The sequence below is a fragment of the Nicotiana tomentosiformis genome, chromosome 3, assembly GCF_000390325.3.
Source record: "Nicotiana tomentosiformis chromosome 3, ASM39032v3, whole genome shotgun sequence".
NCBI lineage: Eukaryota > Viridiplantae > Streptophyta > Magnoliopsida > Solanales > Solanaceae > Nicotiana > Nicotiana tomentosiformis.
The window spans coordinates 29,707,972-29,722,237 of NC_090814.1; the positions used below are offsets into that span (position 1 = coordinate 29,707,972).

General features: G+C 41.9%; 1 protein-coding gene and 1 long non-coding RNA gene across 2 annotated transcripts; one reads left to right on the plus strand and one right to left on the minus strand.

Moving 5' to 3' along the window:
- Positions 1–2,035: 2,035 nt before the first annotated feature.
- Positions 2,036–3,623, plus strand: LOC138908726 (uncharacterized). Its single transcript, XR_011415125.1, has 2 exons — positions 2,036–2,228; positions 3,241–3,623. It is a non-coding gene; the product is annotated as an uncharacterized lncRNA (long non-coding RNA).
- Positions 3,624–11,014: 7,391 nt separating this feature from the next.
- On the minus strand, positions 11,015–12,933 carry LOC138907553 (uncharacterized). Its single transcript, XM_070198151.1, has 4 exons — positions 12,903–12,933; positions 12,695–12,823; positions 11,962–12,617; positions 11,015–11,884 (listed from the first exon to the last, which is right to left on the minus strand). The coding sequence occupies exons 1-4, from the start codon at positions 12,931–12,933 to the stop codon at positions 11,015–11,017; spliced, it is 1,686 nt and encodes a 561-aa protein (XP_070054252.1).
- Positions 12,934–14,266: the final 1,333 nt, after the last annotated feature.

Below are 14,266 nucleotides of genomic sequence, written 5' to 3' on the forward strand. Positions count from 1 at the left end.
GTGTACACACTCGTCACCTCGTGTACACGACTTTTCACACATTACAATTATCAAATCCTAAGGAAAATTTTTCCCACATAAAGTTAGACAAGTCACTTACCTCGACTTGCTCCAATTTAACCAAGTAGTATGCTTTTTCCTCGATTTTCCTACTCCGATTGACTCGAATCTAGTCATAATTAATTCGATACAGTCAACAAAAATTATAGAATCAATTCCATAAGAAAATACTACATTTTCAATAAAAATCCGAAATTAACTCAAAATTTGCCCGTGGGACCGGCATCTCGAAATCCGACGAAACTCACAAAATCCGAGAAACCATTCAATTATGAGTCCAACCATACCAGTTTCACTCAAATCCGACTCCGAATTGACACCAAAATCTCAAAAATTCATTTCTATGAGATTTCTAAAATTTCCTAAATTTCAATCTCAAAACACTAATTAAATGGTGAAAACAATGATATATTCGTGTATATTGACTAAATCCGAGTTAGAATCACTTACCCCAATGTCTTTTCCTTGAAAATCTATCAAAAATCGCCTCTGCTCAAGCTCCAATTTGTTAAAAATGGCGAATGGGACGAATGCCTTCCTTTATAATTCTGTCCAGGCAGCCCTCGATCATGACCCTCGATCATGACCCTCGATCCTCAGCCTCGATCATGGCCCTCAATCATGGCCCTCGATCATGGCCCTAGATCATGACCCTCGATCGATCCTCGGCCTCGATCGTGGCTTCGATCATGGCCCTCGAGCCTTTGCCTTCGATCATGGCCCTCGAGCATGGGTCTCGATCATGGGTCTCGATCTTGGGCCTCGATCTTGGGCTCTATCACAGCCCAGAATTTCCAGCATAAGAGAAAAATTACAGCAGCTATTTTAAGTCCAACTTTTGATCCGTTAACCATGATAAACTTACCCGAGGCTCTCGGGACATCAACCAAATACACCAACAAGTCCTAAAATATCATAAGAACTTATTTGAAACCTCAAATCACATCAAACAACACTAAAATCACAAATCACACCCCAATTCAAGCTTAATGAAACTTAAGAATTTTCAATTTCTACATTCGATGTCGAAACCTATCAAATCAAGTCCGATTGACCTCAAATTTTGCACACAAGTCACAAATGACATAACGTAGCTATGAAAAGTTTTTGGAACTGGATTTTGACCCCGATATCAAAAAGTCAACTCCCTGGTCAAATTTCCAAACTTAAAATTTCTATTTTAGCCATTTCAATCCTAATTTCACTACGGACTTCCAAATAAAATTTTGATCACGCTCCTAGGTCAAAATTCACCATACAGAGCTGTTGGAATAATCAAATTCTATTTCGGGGGTCGTTTGCACATAATTCGACATCCGATTACTATTTGAACTTAAGCTTTTAAAACTTTTAATGTTTCATCAAAATTCCATATCTCGGGCTAGGGACCTCATAATTTGATTCCGGGAATACGCCCAAGGTCCAAATTATGATACGGACCTACCGGAACTGTTAAAACACTGACTCGAGTCCGTTTGCTCAAAATGTTGACCAAAGTCAACTCAGTTGAGTTTTAAAGCTCTAATTCACATTTTAATCCATTTTTCACATAAAACATTTTCGGAAAATTTTACGGACTGCGCACGCAAGTCAAGGAATGATAAATAGTACTTTTCGAGGTCTTAGAGCACAGAATTAATTATTAAATTTAAAGATGATATTTTGGCTCATCACAACTTGTGACACCAGGTCTTGGCACACACTAGTAGAATTTCTTGATTTAATTATTTTTCTTGGTTATTTTAATTTACCAAATCTTTTCATATTGTCTTAATTCTTGCAAGTAAGAAGAGTTTAATTACTTGGTTAATTTTTAAAGAATTGAATATATGTTTAAACCCCTAGTTGGCTTGCCTAGCTGTGCTGTTGGGCGCCATCACGACCTATAGGTGAAATTGGGTCGTGACATCTATTCTCTTAAATTTTTGAGTTTTTCCTTATTTTGTTTATCCGTTTATGTGCCAAAAATAGAATACCAAAAGTCATGTCTTTTAACCTCCCTCTTTTCCTCTCCCAAAAGTCATGTCTATTAATCTTCTTAATTAACCTCTATCTCATCCTTTTTTTTATATCTCACCTGCAGTTACCACATATAACCTCCTTTTACATCCATAAATCCTCCCACTATTTATAGCACCAGCACTTCAATATGTAGGAGATAATATCCCGTAGGATTCTTCTTTTTTTTTTTTGTTCTTTATTTTCCTAGACAATTGTTACTTTGGCGTATTTCTATCTATCCGTTCTTTATCTTTTTACAGTATTTTTATTGCTTTCGAATATCGTTACTTTAGATGCAATTCTATTTACCTTATATTTAAAAAAAGAATTCCCTGAAACTTTGTTACTTTGGACGTCATTCTATTAATTCATTGATTTGTTGTTTTTGCCTTCTAATAATTATTTTTGAATGTTGTTCTCTTACATTTCTCTAATTGTTACATGAAATTTCATTTATTTTATTTTTTTCTTTTGGAGATTTATTGATGTGTATTTTTTTTTCTTACTGATAATTGTCTTTTTCAATTTGTGTTATTCTCCCTTTTTTATGTTGTTTTGAGATCTGCGAGTGGAACTTCCTATTTTTATCATTAATGGATATGATTTTTCTTAAAGTGAAAGCAGGTTTGTCAAGGTATTATGTTGTCTTTATATTTTCTCTTTTATGTGTATGTGTGTATAAACAAGTAGATTATATTCTTCCTCTTTAGTAGATAATTAGTCTTTTATTTTAAAACTTTTCTTATACATATGGAAATAAAAGAAGGAAGGAGTTTAGGAGAAGGAGAAGAAGAAACAAACAAAAGAAGGAAAAGTAAAAAAAACATATTCGAACTCATATAGATTCTTGATCTACCTTTCTCCAAAGGAGCCAAATTGCTAAATACTTGTACAAGTCCTTCAAACTTAAATATTTGCTATCATTGAGTCAAAATTCATAAGGTTAACATGTTTGTAAGAACAAATTGTTAATTTTTATATTTTCTTTGACTATATATTGTTGTCACCGCAATAGATAAAGGCACTGTAAATTTGTTCATCTGCTTTTTTCTTTCCAAACTTTCATTGCTTGGTCTTTCATATCACGCGAAGATGTATACGGCCAAAATCGGTTTGTCCTTCGTACGAACTGGTCAAGATGGTAATATATTGGATCTAAGAGCGTCTTCATAATATCAGGTTGAGGTCCGAAGTCAGGTCACCAAGCTTCGAGTTCTAGGGACCGATCAATGTCGAGCTCGATATCATTATCGAGCTCGAATCCAAATCAAACTATGATGCGAAGCGAAGTTATCGAGCTTATGAGTCAGAGACCGACCAACACCGATCCCGAATCAATACCGAGCTCCGAGTCAGAATCGAGCTCGAGTCAAGATCGAGAGCTCGAGTCGATATCGAGCTCGAGTCAATATCGAGCTCATAGACAAGAGCCATTGCAACCGCACTAGGGGAGAGAATCCTCGCGGGAATTAGGGAAAAACTGATTTATCATGGGTCCCCACTATGTATTTTTAATTATATCTAAAGTAGAATCCCTCCACTATAAGAGGGATGATTATTGTTTCTGTAAAGACCCATCAAGACATTCATACATTGTAACAAAGATATTATTGACACATTCTCATATTGAAAGATTAACCTTTTGAGCTCCATTACTTCATCTTGTTTATTCATAAATTATCCTCCTTTCAACTGTGTTTATCTTCCATTCTTCACAGTCAAGATTGGATATTCCTACTTCTCTTTACGATTTGTATCAAATTATATCACATACCCTTAGAACTACATACAAATTCAATTCTATTCGTTTTTTCTGGTAAACAGTTTGGCGCCCACCGTGGGGCTAAGGATAACAATGGTTATTTGATACGAATCTGCAACACACACCATTTTACGCTTGTTTTTTGAAAGTTTCTTTGATTTCAGATTAGCAACGGCAAACTCTCAATTAATGGCCTTACCTATCGACAACGAAGCTGACCTTCAAGATGAAAACAATAACTTGACGCCCAGGGCCGAAAGGCCGCTTGTCGATGCCGTTGAAGCTCGAGTTGAAGTAGCACTAGACAAACCAACGTTCTGAACCTGAAAATAGCACTCATGGTGGTACTCGATCTGCTGCTCGAGACACCCATAACGTTAAGGAAAACGGAGTCAGCTTGCGTATGATTTTAGAGATGTTGCAAGCTTTTGCAGAGCCAAACCCAGGTACCGAGCAGGTCAGAGCCCAGTCCACCTCGAGAAATTACCCATAGAACGGAGCCAGCCATAGTAAGGTCAAATGAGCAAGAATCAAGGACTAATCCCGAAATTGCTAAGATACTCGAGGAACTCACAAAACGGATCGAAGAAAATGATAAAAAAAGTGGAAACATATAACTCCAGGGTCGATCAGATCTCGGGGGCACCACCAATGATAAAAGGGTTGGGTTCCAAAAAAATTCGTGCAAAAGCCTTTTCCCTCAAGTGCAGCTCCAAAACCGATCCCAAAGAAATTTCGTATGCCCGAGATTCCCAAATATAATGGAATGACCGACCCCAATGAACACGTCACCTCTTAAACATGTGCCATCAAGGGTAACGATTTAGAAGATGATGAAATCGAATCTGTGTTGTTGAAAATATTCATAGAGACCCTCTCAAAAGGAGCGATGATTTGGTATCACAACCTGCCACCAAATTCCATCGACTCATTTGCCATGTTAGCAGATTCTTTCATAAAGGCACACGTCGGGGCCATAAAAGTCGCGACGAGGAAATCAGACCTTTTCAAGGTAAGATAAAGGGATAATGAAATGTTGAGAGAGACCGTGTCCCGATTTCAAATGGAATGCATGGAGTTGCCACCAGTCACAGATGATTGGGTCGTTCAAGAATTCACCCAAGGGTTGAACGAGCGGAGTTCGATAGCATCACGTCGGTTGAAACAAAATTTGATCAAGTATCCAGCTGTAACTTGGGCAGATGTGAACAATCGATATCAATCAAAGATCAGGGTCGAGGACGACCAATTAGGAGCCCCTTCCGGTTCAGTACGTCCAAACAGGTCGGCAGTTAAAAACCAGAGGGACATCGACAGAGAGCCAAGGTCGAACAGAGACCGATATCAACCATACACCGCAGATCGAAGGAACAATGGATCAGGACACAATTCTGCCCGGAACATTCGAGGAAGTGATCGAGGATAGAATTCTCGGGGACTTATGAGCAAGAGTAGTTTTGAAATATATGCCGATCCTATAGAGGCACCTCTGTTATCAAAATATAATTTTAGCGTCGATGCATCGGGCATTGTATCGGCAATCGGAAGGATCAAAGATACTAGGTGGCCTAGACCCATGCAAACTGATCCTTCCCAAAGAAACCCAAATTCGATGTGCAAATATTATGGCACGCATGGCCACAAGATCGAGGATTGCAGACAATTAAGGGAGGAGGTAGCCCATTTATTCAATGAGGGCCACCTTCGAGAGTTCCTCAGCGATCGAGCCAAGAATCATTTCAGAGAAAGGGACGCCAACAGAAAAAATAAACAGGAGGAACCCCAACATATCATTCATATGATCGTCGGTGGGGTCGACACTCCAAAGAGACCCATACTCCAACGCACTAAGATACCAACCACTAGGAAAAAATGAACCCGAGATTATGTGCCCAAAGGCACTTTATCATTCAACAACGAAGAAGTAGAAGGCATTTCTCAGCCCCACAATAAAGCTCTGGTAATTTATATCTTATTAAATAAAGTTCAAGTTAAGCGTGTTTTAGTGGATCCAGGTAGCTCTGTGAATATCATCTGATCGAGGGTCGTGGAGCAGCTCGGCCTGCAAAATCAAGTCGTGCCCGCAGCTCGGGTCTTAAACGGCTTCAATATGGCCAGTGAAATGACTAAAGGGGAGATTATTCTACTAGTGATCATGGCTGGGACCATCCAAAATTCCAAGTTCCACATAATCGAGGGCGACATAAGGTACAATGCCCTACTTGGAAGGCCTTGGATCCACAATATGAGGCAGTACCTTCGACTCTCCACCAAGTAATGAAATTCCCGACGTTAGACGGTGTAAAAATAATATACGGTGAGCAGCATGCTGCGAAGGAAATGTTTGTGGTTGATGAGGTGACACCGACATCGACACTATCAACCTCGAAAAGGTCGAGCATCAAAGGTAAATGAGAAGTCAAATAGCAATCACAGCCACCAGCCTCGATCGAATCGGGGAAGCAGGAGATAGAAGAAGAGGAGGAGGATTTTTTGACCCCTCGAGCTTTTATCATCCCCGAAGATTCTGACGCCACCAAATCAACGATCGAAGAGCTGGAACAGGTTATATTGATCGAGTATCTGCCCGAGAGAAAGGTATACCTGGGAACGGGATTGATCCCCGAACTCAGGAAAAAGCTTATTCAATTTCTTATTGATAACATAGATTATTTTGCTTGGTCCCATTTAGACATGACAGGGATCCCACCATCGATAACAACGCATCGGCTAACCTTGGACCCTAGGTTCAAATCGGTGAAGCAAAAAAGAAGACCTCAGTCCGAGGTAAAGCACGCATTCGTGAAGGACAAGGTAACTAAACTTCTCAAAATAAGGTCGATTCAGGAGGTGAAATATCCCGAATGGTTAGCCTATGAAGTTGTAATCCCTAAAAAAGGGAACAAACATAGAATGTGTGTAGATTATAAGGATTTAAACAAGCCGTGCCCCCAAAGAGTCCTTTCCACTGCCTAACATCGATCGTATTATCGATGCCACGACCGGCCACGAGATCCTTACTTTTATCGATGCTTATTCCGGGTACAATCAAATCCAAATGAACCCGGAGGACCGAGAAAAGACTTCATGTATCACCAAGTATGGAACATATTGTTATAATGTAATGCCCTTCGGGCTAAAAAATGCAGAAGTTACTTACCAACACCTAGTAAATAAAATATTCGAAGAACAGATAGGTAAGTCAATAGAAGTTTATATTGATGACATGCTAGTTAAGTCCCTGCGCGCAGAGGACCATTTGACTCATTTGCAGGAGACGTTCAAGATTTTAAGGAAATACAACATGAAGCTCAACCCCGAGAAATGTGATTTCGGGGTTGGTTCGGGCACGTTCCTTGGCTTCATGGTATTGAATCGGGGGATCGAGATCAACCCCGAGAAAATCAAGGCCATCAAAGACATCACCGTCGTGGACAGTGTAAAAGCCATGCAGAAGCTAACTGGACGGATAGCTGCCTTAGGCCAATTCATTTCGAGGTCGTCGGATCGAAGCCACAAAATTTTCTCTCTACTCAAAAGGAAGAATGATTTCTCCTGGACCCTGGAATGCCAACATGCATTAGAAGAATTGAAGCGATACGTATCGATCCCACGACTGCTTCACACTCCGAAGGCAGATGAGAAACTATACTTGTACTTGGCAGTATCGGAAATCACGGTAAGTGGTGTCCTAGTTCGAGAAGAGCAAGGTACGCAATTTCCCATTTGTTATGTAAGTCGAACCTTAGGAGAAGCAGAAACTAGATATCCACACTTAGAGAAATTGGCACTTGCACTGATAAGCGCCTCTAGAAAGTTAAGACCGTACTTTCAATGTCACCCCATATACGTATTAACCACTTACCCATTTCGTAATGTTTTGCACAAGCCCGAACTATCGGGCCGATTGGCCAAATGGGCCATCAAACTCAGTGGGTACGATATCGAATATCAACCTCGTACGGACATCAACTCTCAAATTTTAGCGGACTTCATGGCCGATTTCACGCCACCCCTCGTACCCGAAGTTGAAAAAGAACTCTTGTTAAAATCAGGTACATCATCGGGGGTTTGGACCCTCTTCATAGATGGTGCTTCGAATGTGAAGGGGTTCGGGCTAGGCATCATTTTGAAACCCCCCACGGGTAGCACTATTAGGCAATCTATCAAAACTTTTAGGTTGACTAACAATGAGGCCGAGTATGAGGCCATGATTACAGGTCTCGAGCTAGCTAAAACCTTGGGAGCAGAAGTCATTGAAGCCAAATGTGACTCTTTACTAGTGGTGAACCAAGTAAACAAATCCTTCGAAGTTCGAGATGATAGAATGCAAAGGTATTTGGACAAACTACAGGTAACTTTGCACCATTTCAAGGAATGGACTTTACAGCATGTGCCTCGAGAACAAAACAGTGAGGCTGATGCGCTCGGAAATTTGGGGTCATCGGTCGAGGAAGATGAGATCGACTCGGGGACTGTCGTTCAACTCTCGGGATCCGTAATCGAGGGGGGTCATGCCGAGATAAATTCTACAAGCTTAACCTAGGATTGGAGGAATAAGTATATTAAATACTTGAAGAACGAAAAACTCTCATCAAACCCTTAAGAATCGAGGGCCCTACAAACCAAAGCTGCTCGATTCACATTGACTGAAGATAGAATATTATATAGAAGGACATTCGATTGACCATTGGCAGTATGCTTAGGACCAGGAGACACCGATTATGTTTTACGAGAGGTCCATGAAGGCACTTGTGGGAACCACTCCGGCGCCAAATCACTGATTCACAAAATCATTGGACCAGGATACTACTGGGATAGCATGGAAAAGGACACTAAAGAGTTTGTTCAAAAATGTGATAAATGTCAAAGGTTTGCACCGATGATCCATCAGCCCGAAGAACGACTTCATTCAGTCCTATCCCCATGGCCATTCATGAAATGGGGGATGGATATCGTCGGCCCTCTGCCATCGGCCCCAGGTAAAGCTAAGTTCATTTTATTTATGACTGACTATTTCTTTAAATGGGTTGAAGCACAGGCGTTCGAGAAAGTGAGAGAGAAAGAGGTTATAGACTTCATTTGGGATCACATCGTATGTCGATTTAGGATACCCGCTGAAATAGTGTGTGACAATGAAAAATAATTTATCGGCAGTGAAGTGACGAAATTCCTCGAAAATCACAAAATAAAAAGGATATTTTCAACGATGTATCACCCTAGTGGGAACGGACAGGCTGAGTCGACAAACACGACTATCATTCAAAACCTAAATAAAAGGTTGAACGACGCTAAGGGAAAATGGAAAGAAATTCTACCCGAAGTCCTTTGGGCATATTGAACAACATCAAAGTCCAGTACAGGAGCAACCCCGTTCTCCTTAGTGTATGGCTCTGAAGCCTTAATCCTAGTCGAAGTCGGGGAACCCAGTGTCGGGCTTCGATATACAAAAGAAGAGTCAAATCACGAGGCTATGAATACTAGCCTTGAATTATTGGACGAAAAACGAGAAGCCGCTCTCGTCCGATTGGCCGCCCAAAAATAGCGGATCGAAAGATACTATAATCGAAGTACCAATCTTCGCTATTTCAAAATCGGGGACTTAGTGCTAAGAAAAGTCACCATCAACATCTGAAATCCAAATGAAGGAAAACTGGGTCCGAACTGGGAAGGACTGTATCATGTACTCAAAATCATCGGTAAAGGATCCTACAGGCTCGGTGTCATAAACGGTGAACAACTACAAAGCAATTGGAACGTGTCGCACCTAAAATGATACTACTGCTAAGGTACGACCCTCCCGTGCTCGTTTATATTTCGAAACTAACCATTGCAGGAGTACGACCAGGAACAGAGATGGATTATTCGACACGAAGCCTTAGGTCTGAAAGTACGCATTGCACTCTTTTTCCCTTAGACCGGTTTTTGTCCCAAATGGGTTTTTCGGCAAAGTTTTTAATGAGGCAACCACTGATCGTGCTAACTTAGTACAATTCGACAGTATCTGATGCCTCTTTACAATCAACCTCGAATACTGGGGGCTTTACCATCGAATAAATCGAGTTCGATACAAGAAAGTTACTTCAAATCAAATTCATGTCAAACATGGTCTCGATAGGGAAAAGTGTAAGGGCCAAATGGTCAAAACAAACCATGCCCGCATAGTTTTGCTCGAACCCTAGCGTAAAATATGAATACATGTATAATGACTTATAAAGAGAAACTTCTTCTTTACCGATATCTCATATTTTGAAAAGTTCGTTCTACTTCATGATTCAAACAGGCTTAAGTGCTGACCATTACCGAAGGAGTTTTGAAATACTTACACCATAAAGCCTACGGGCTACATTACTTCGAGTTCGAGCAATCACTCACTCAACTATTAAGCCTACGGGCTACCTTATTTTGAGTTCAAGCAAATCACTCACTCGACCATAAAGCCTATGGGCTACATTACTTCGAGTTCGAGCAATCACTCATTCGACTATTGAGCCTAAGGGCTATCTTACTTCGAGTTCGAGCAAATCACTCACTCGACTATTAAGCCTAAGGGCTGTCTTACTTCGAGTTCGAATAAATCACTCACTCGACCATAAAGCCTACGGGCTACATTACTTCGAGTTCGAGCAATCACTCACTCGACTATTGAACCTAAGGGCTATCTTACTTCGAGTTCGAGCAAATCACTCACTCGACTATTACGCCTAAGGGCTATCTTACTTCGAGTTCGAACAAATCACTCACTCGACTATTAAGCCTAAGGGCTATCTTCGTACGAGTTCGAGCAATCACTCACTCGACTATTAAGTCTACGAGCTATATTACTTTGAGTTCGAGTGAATTTCTCACTCAACCATAAAGCCTACGGGCTACAATACTTCGAGTTTTGAGCAATCACTCACTCAACTATTAAGCATATAGGCTAATTTACTTCGAGTTCGAGCAATCACTCACTCAACTATAAAGCCTAAGGTCCACTCGTACTTCGAGTTCGAGCAAGCACTCGCTCAGTTATAAAGACTACAAAGTTCGAGTTAGATAAAAATTGCCTAAAGCCTCAAACTTATGAACATTTTCATAAGGCATGAGTAAAACAAAATCTTCACAAGGCAGAAAATAAAACAAAGACAAGTTGGGAAAGAAAAGGGCCTTTATATATATGATAATATATACAAACGTCCGATCAGGACCTTACACAAAAAGATGAAAAATGAAAAAACCTAAGGTTCCTGATTTTCTCTGGGGGGCAGTCTCTTCTCCATCGGGCTCCTCCCCACTCTTATACTCGCTCTTGCTCCCATCATCATTATTGTCATCGTCATCATTGGAGGACAAGGCTCCAGCATCGGCATCAAGCTCTTTGGGCTTTGTTATCTCTTCAGTAAGATCGAAGCCTCGAGCATGGATCTCCTCCAGGGTTTCCCTCCGAGATTGGCATTTGGCGAGTTCATCAATCCAATGTGCTCGAGTTCGAGCGGTCTCGGATATCTCTCTCGCATGTACCTGAGCAGCTTCAGCATCAGCCCGATAAGCGGCCACAAATGCATCTGCATCGGCCTCTGCTTTTTCGGCCTTGGCAAGTTTAGAAGCCAACCGAGCCTCGAGCTCCTCTATTTTTCTTGCTTGAACCGATCTTTTCTTCTTCAGACCTTGAAGTTGACCTTCGGCCGATGATAATTGGGCTCGAGCAGCCTCTTTCTCTACAGCAAAGCGGTCCATACTTTCTTTCAACTTCAAGGACTCCGCCTTTATCACATAGGCCTCCTCACGGAGTTTTCCAATCATATCAAGCTTTTGCTGTAGCTGTGAGACTGAACAATTAGCCATCATTCCAGTATCGAGCCCATAGGCTTTTAATAGTATCATTACCTGCTCGGTCAGATCGGTCTGATCTTGGTGAGCCTTGGCCAACTCAACTCGGAGGTCCTTGATTTCCTCTCCCCTTTGCCCTAAGAGGAGTTTAAGGGCGTTCCTCTCCTCTGTGACCCGTTGGAGGTCAGCCTCGTACCGACGCAGCTCGGCTCGAGACCGAGAACATGCTTCTCGATGAACTGCTGCGGCCTACGAAGAAAGAAGAAATGAAGTTAGAAAAGAAAAACAAACAGAAGATAATACCAACGAAGTAAGTTAAGGCTTACCCTATTCAAAGCCTGCTGCACTCCGTGGAAAATATCTGATGCATCACTAGTGTCGGCAACATCCTCGACACCGGTAAACAGATCACGAAAAGGGTCCTCTACCTCAAGAGATCCATCTACCTCGAGGGCCCCCAAAGCTTGGGCTTCCCGAATCGCCCCTTCGAAAAAAGTAGGGAAAGTGGGTGAGTCTTCGATTACTACTTCCCCAAGTGAGTCACTTGAGGCGTTCTCTTCAGTTCGAAGAAATTCAGGGACGACCCCTTTAGACATATCCACCATCTGTTGACTTCGATGGGAGGCATCCTCGATCTCCAACGACTCGGGAACTTTGCCTGAATCTTTCTCCGATATACCCTCAGTTCGAGGCGGAGCCTTATAAACCGCATGTGGGGCATCAATGGTTTTCTTCACTCGGGCCACCAGTACGGACCCGTCGTCTTCTTCTTCTCCCTCATCTTCATCCCTTAGATGACGAACTGATTCTTCGGTCAAAGGGATGGTATTCTTCCTCGGCTTACGGGCCGACCTCGCCTTCGGTTTTGGATTTTCGAAAGTAGAGGCCCTTTTCCTCTTATTGTCCTTCGCCGATTTAGAAACCGAGGCTGAAGCTTCTTCTTCGCCGGGCAGGGGCCTCAAAATCGCATCTCTGCCCAGGCCTACACACAAGAAAATTGGTTAAGTATATGGAAGACATTTCGTTCAAACTATCAAAAAACATAAGAAAGAATCTTACCATGATTTTTGTCCTCCAATCGGCCCTTTGCCAAATCACGCCACGAATGTTCGGCGTATGTAGAGGTCGAAGCTAGGTCCCGTACCCAGCTCTTAAGGTCAGGAACTGCACTGGGCATCCAAGGAACCGCTGTATGATAAAAAGATATATCAGCAAGAAAGAAACGAAGAGGCAAGACCATAAGAGATAACAACAGAATTACACTTACGCTTCATGTTCCATTCTTCGGGGAATGGCATCTTTTCGGCAGGAATCAGGTCCGAAGTCTTCACTCGAACAAACCTGCCCATCCAGCCTCGATCCTTGTCCTCGTCTATGCTCGAGAACAGCACCTTGGTAGCCCGGCGCTGAAGTTTTATTAACCCACCTTGAAAGAGGCGGGGGCTGTACAATCTATAAAGATGGTTGAGGGTGAAATGCATCCCCTCGATTTTGTTCACAAAGAAACGGATCAGAATAACGACCCGCCAAAAGGAAGGATGGATCTGGCCTAGGGTTATTTTGTATTGACGGCAAAAATTGATGATAACAGGGTCGAAAGGTCCTAACGTGAAAGGGTAAGTATACACACTTAAGAACCCTTCCATGTGAGTGGTAATATCTTCGTTGGGAGCCGGAATTATCACTTCTTTTTTCTCCCAGTTGCAATCTTTCTTTATCTGTGCAAGGTGCCCTTTGGTTATCGAGCACATATACCTCGATACCGGCTCGCACCGACCGGGAACCAACGAGCCTTTTTCGACCTTAAAATTGGAGATAAGAAGACACGACCCAGGAACACACTCCTCAGGCCGTGGCTCTACCGGTGTTTTGTCGGCGACAGGCTGTGAAGAAGAACCTTTTTCTTTTTGAGGGACGATTTTTGATGTTTTCACCATTTTTGGATTTAAAAGAAGGAAATAACAAAGATTTTGCAATAAAAATCGCAGAAGGAAAAATTTGCACTTACAGATGAATTCAGAAGGTGCAAGAAAGAGCTTAGATAATTTGGAGATTGGAGATGTAAAAGTGATTAATGGTGAAAAAAGGGGCTATTTATAGGCTGAGCAATGTCGGTTCAATATCGATAATGGCCGACCATCGTCTGACACGCATTAAATACCTCGGTAAACTAAATCAACGGGACAACTATCACATACGTCATGATCGGGCTGGATGCAAACGTCAGTATATATCTAATCATACTGTTGGAAAATCATGTCGTCTCACATTCTTCCCGAGAAACGAGGGGACTATCTGTATACGGCCAAAACTGGTTAGTCCTTCCTACGAACTGGTCAAGATGGTAATACATTGGATCGAAGAGTGTCTTTATAATATCAGGTTGAGGTCCAAAGTCAGGTCACTAAGCTTCGAGTTCTAGGGACCGATCAATGTCGAACTCGAATCCAAATCGAACTATAATGGGAAGTGAAGTTATCGAGCTTATGAGTCAGAGACCGACCAATACCGACCCCGAATCAATACCGGGCTCCGAGTCAGAATCGAGCTCGAGTCAAGATCGAGAGCTCGAGTCGATATCGAGCTCGAGTCAATATCGAGCTCATAGACAAGAGCCGTTGCAACCGCACT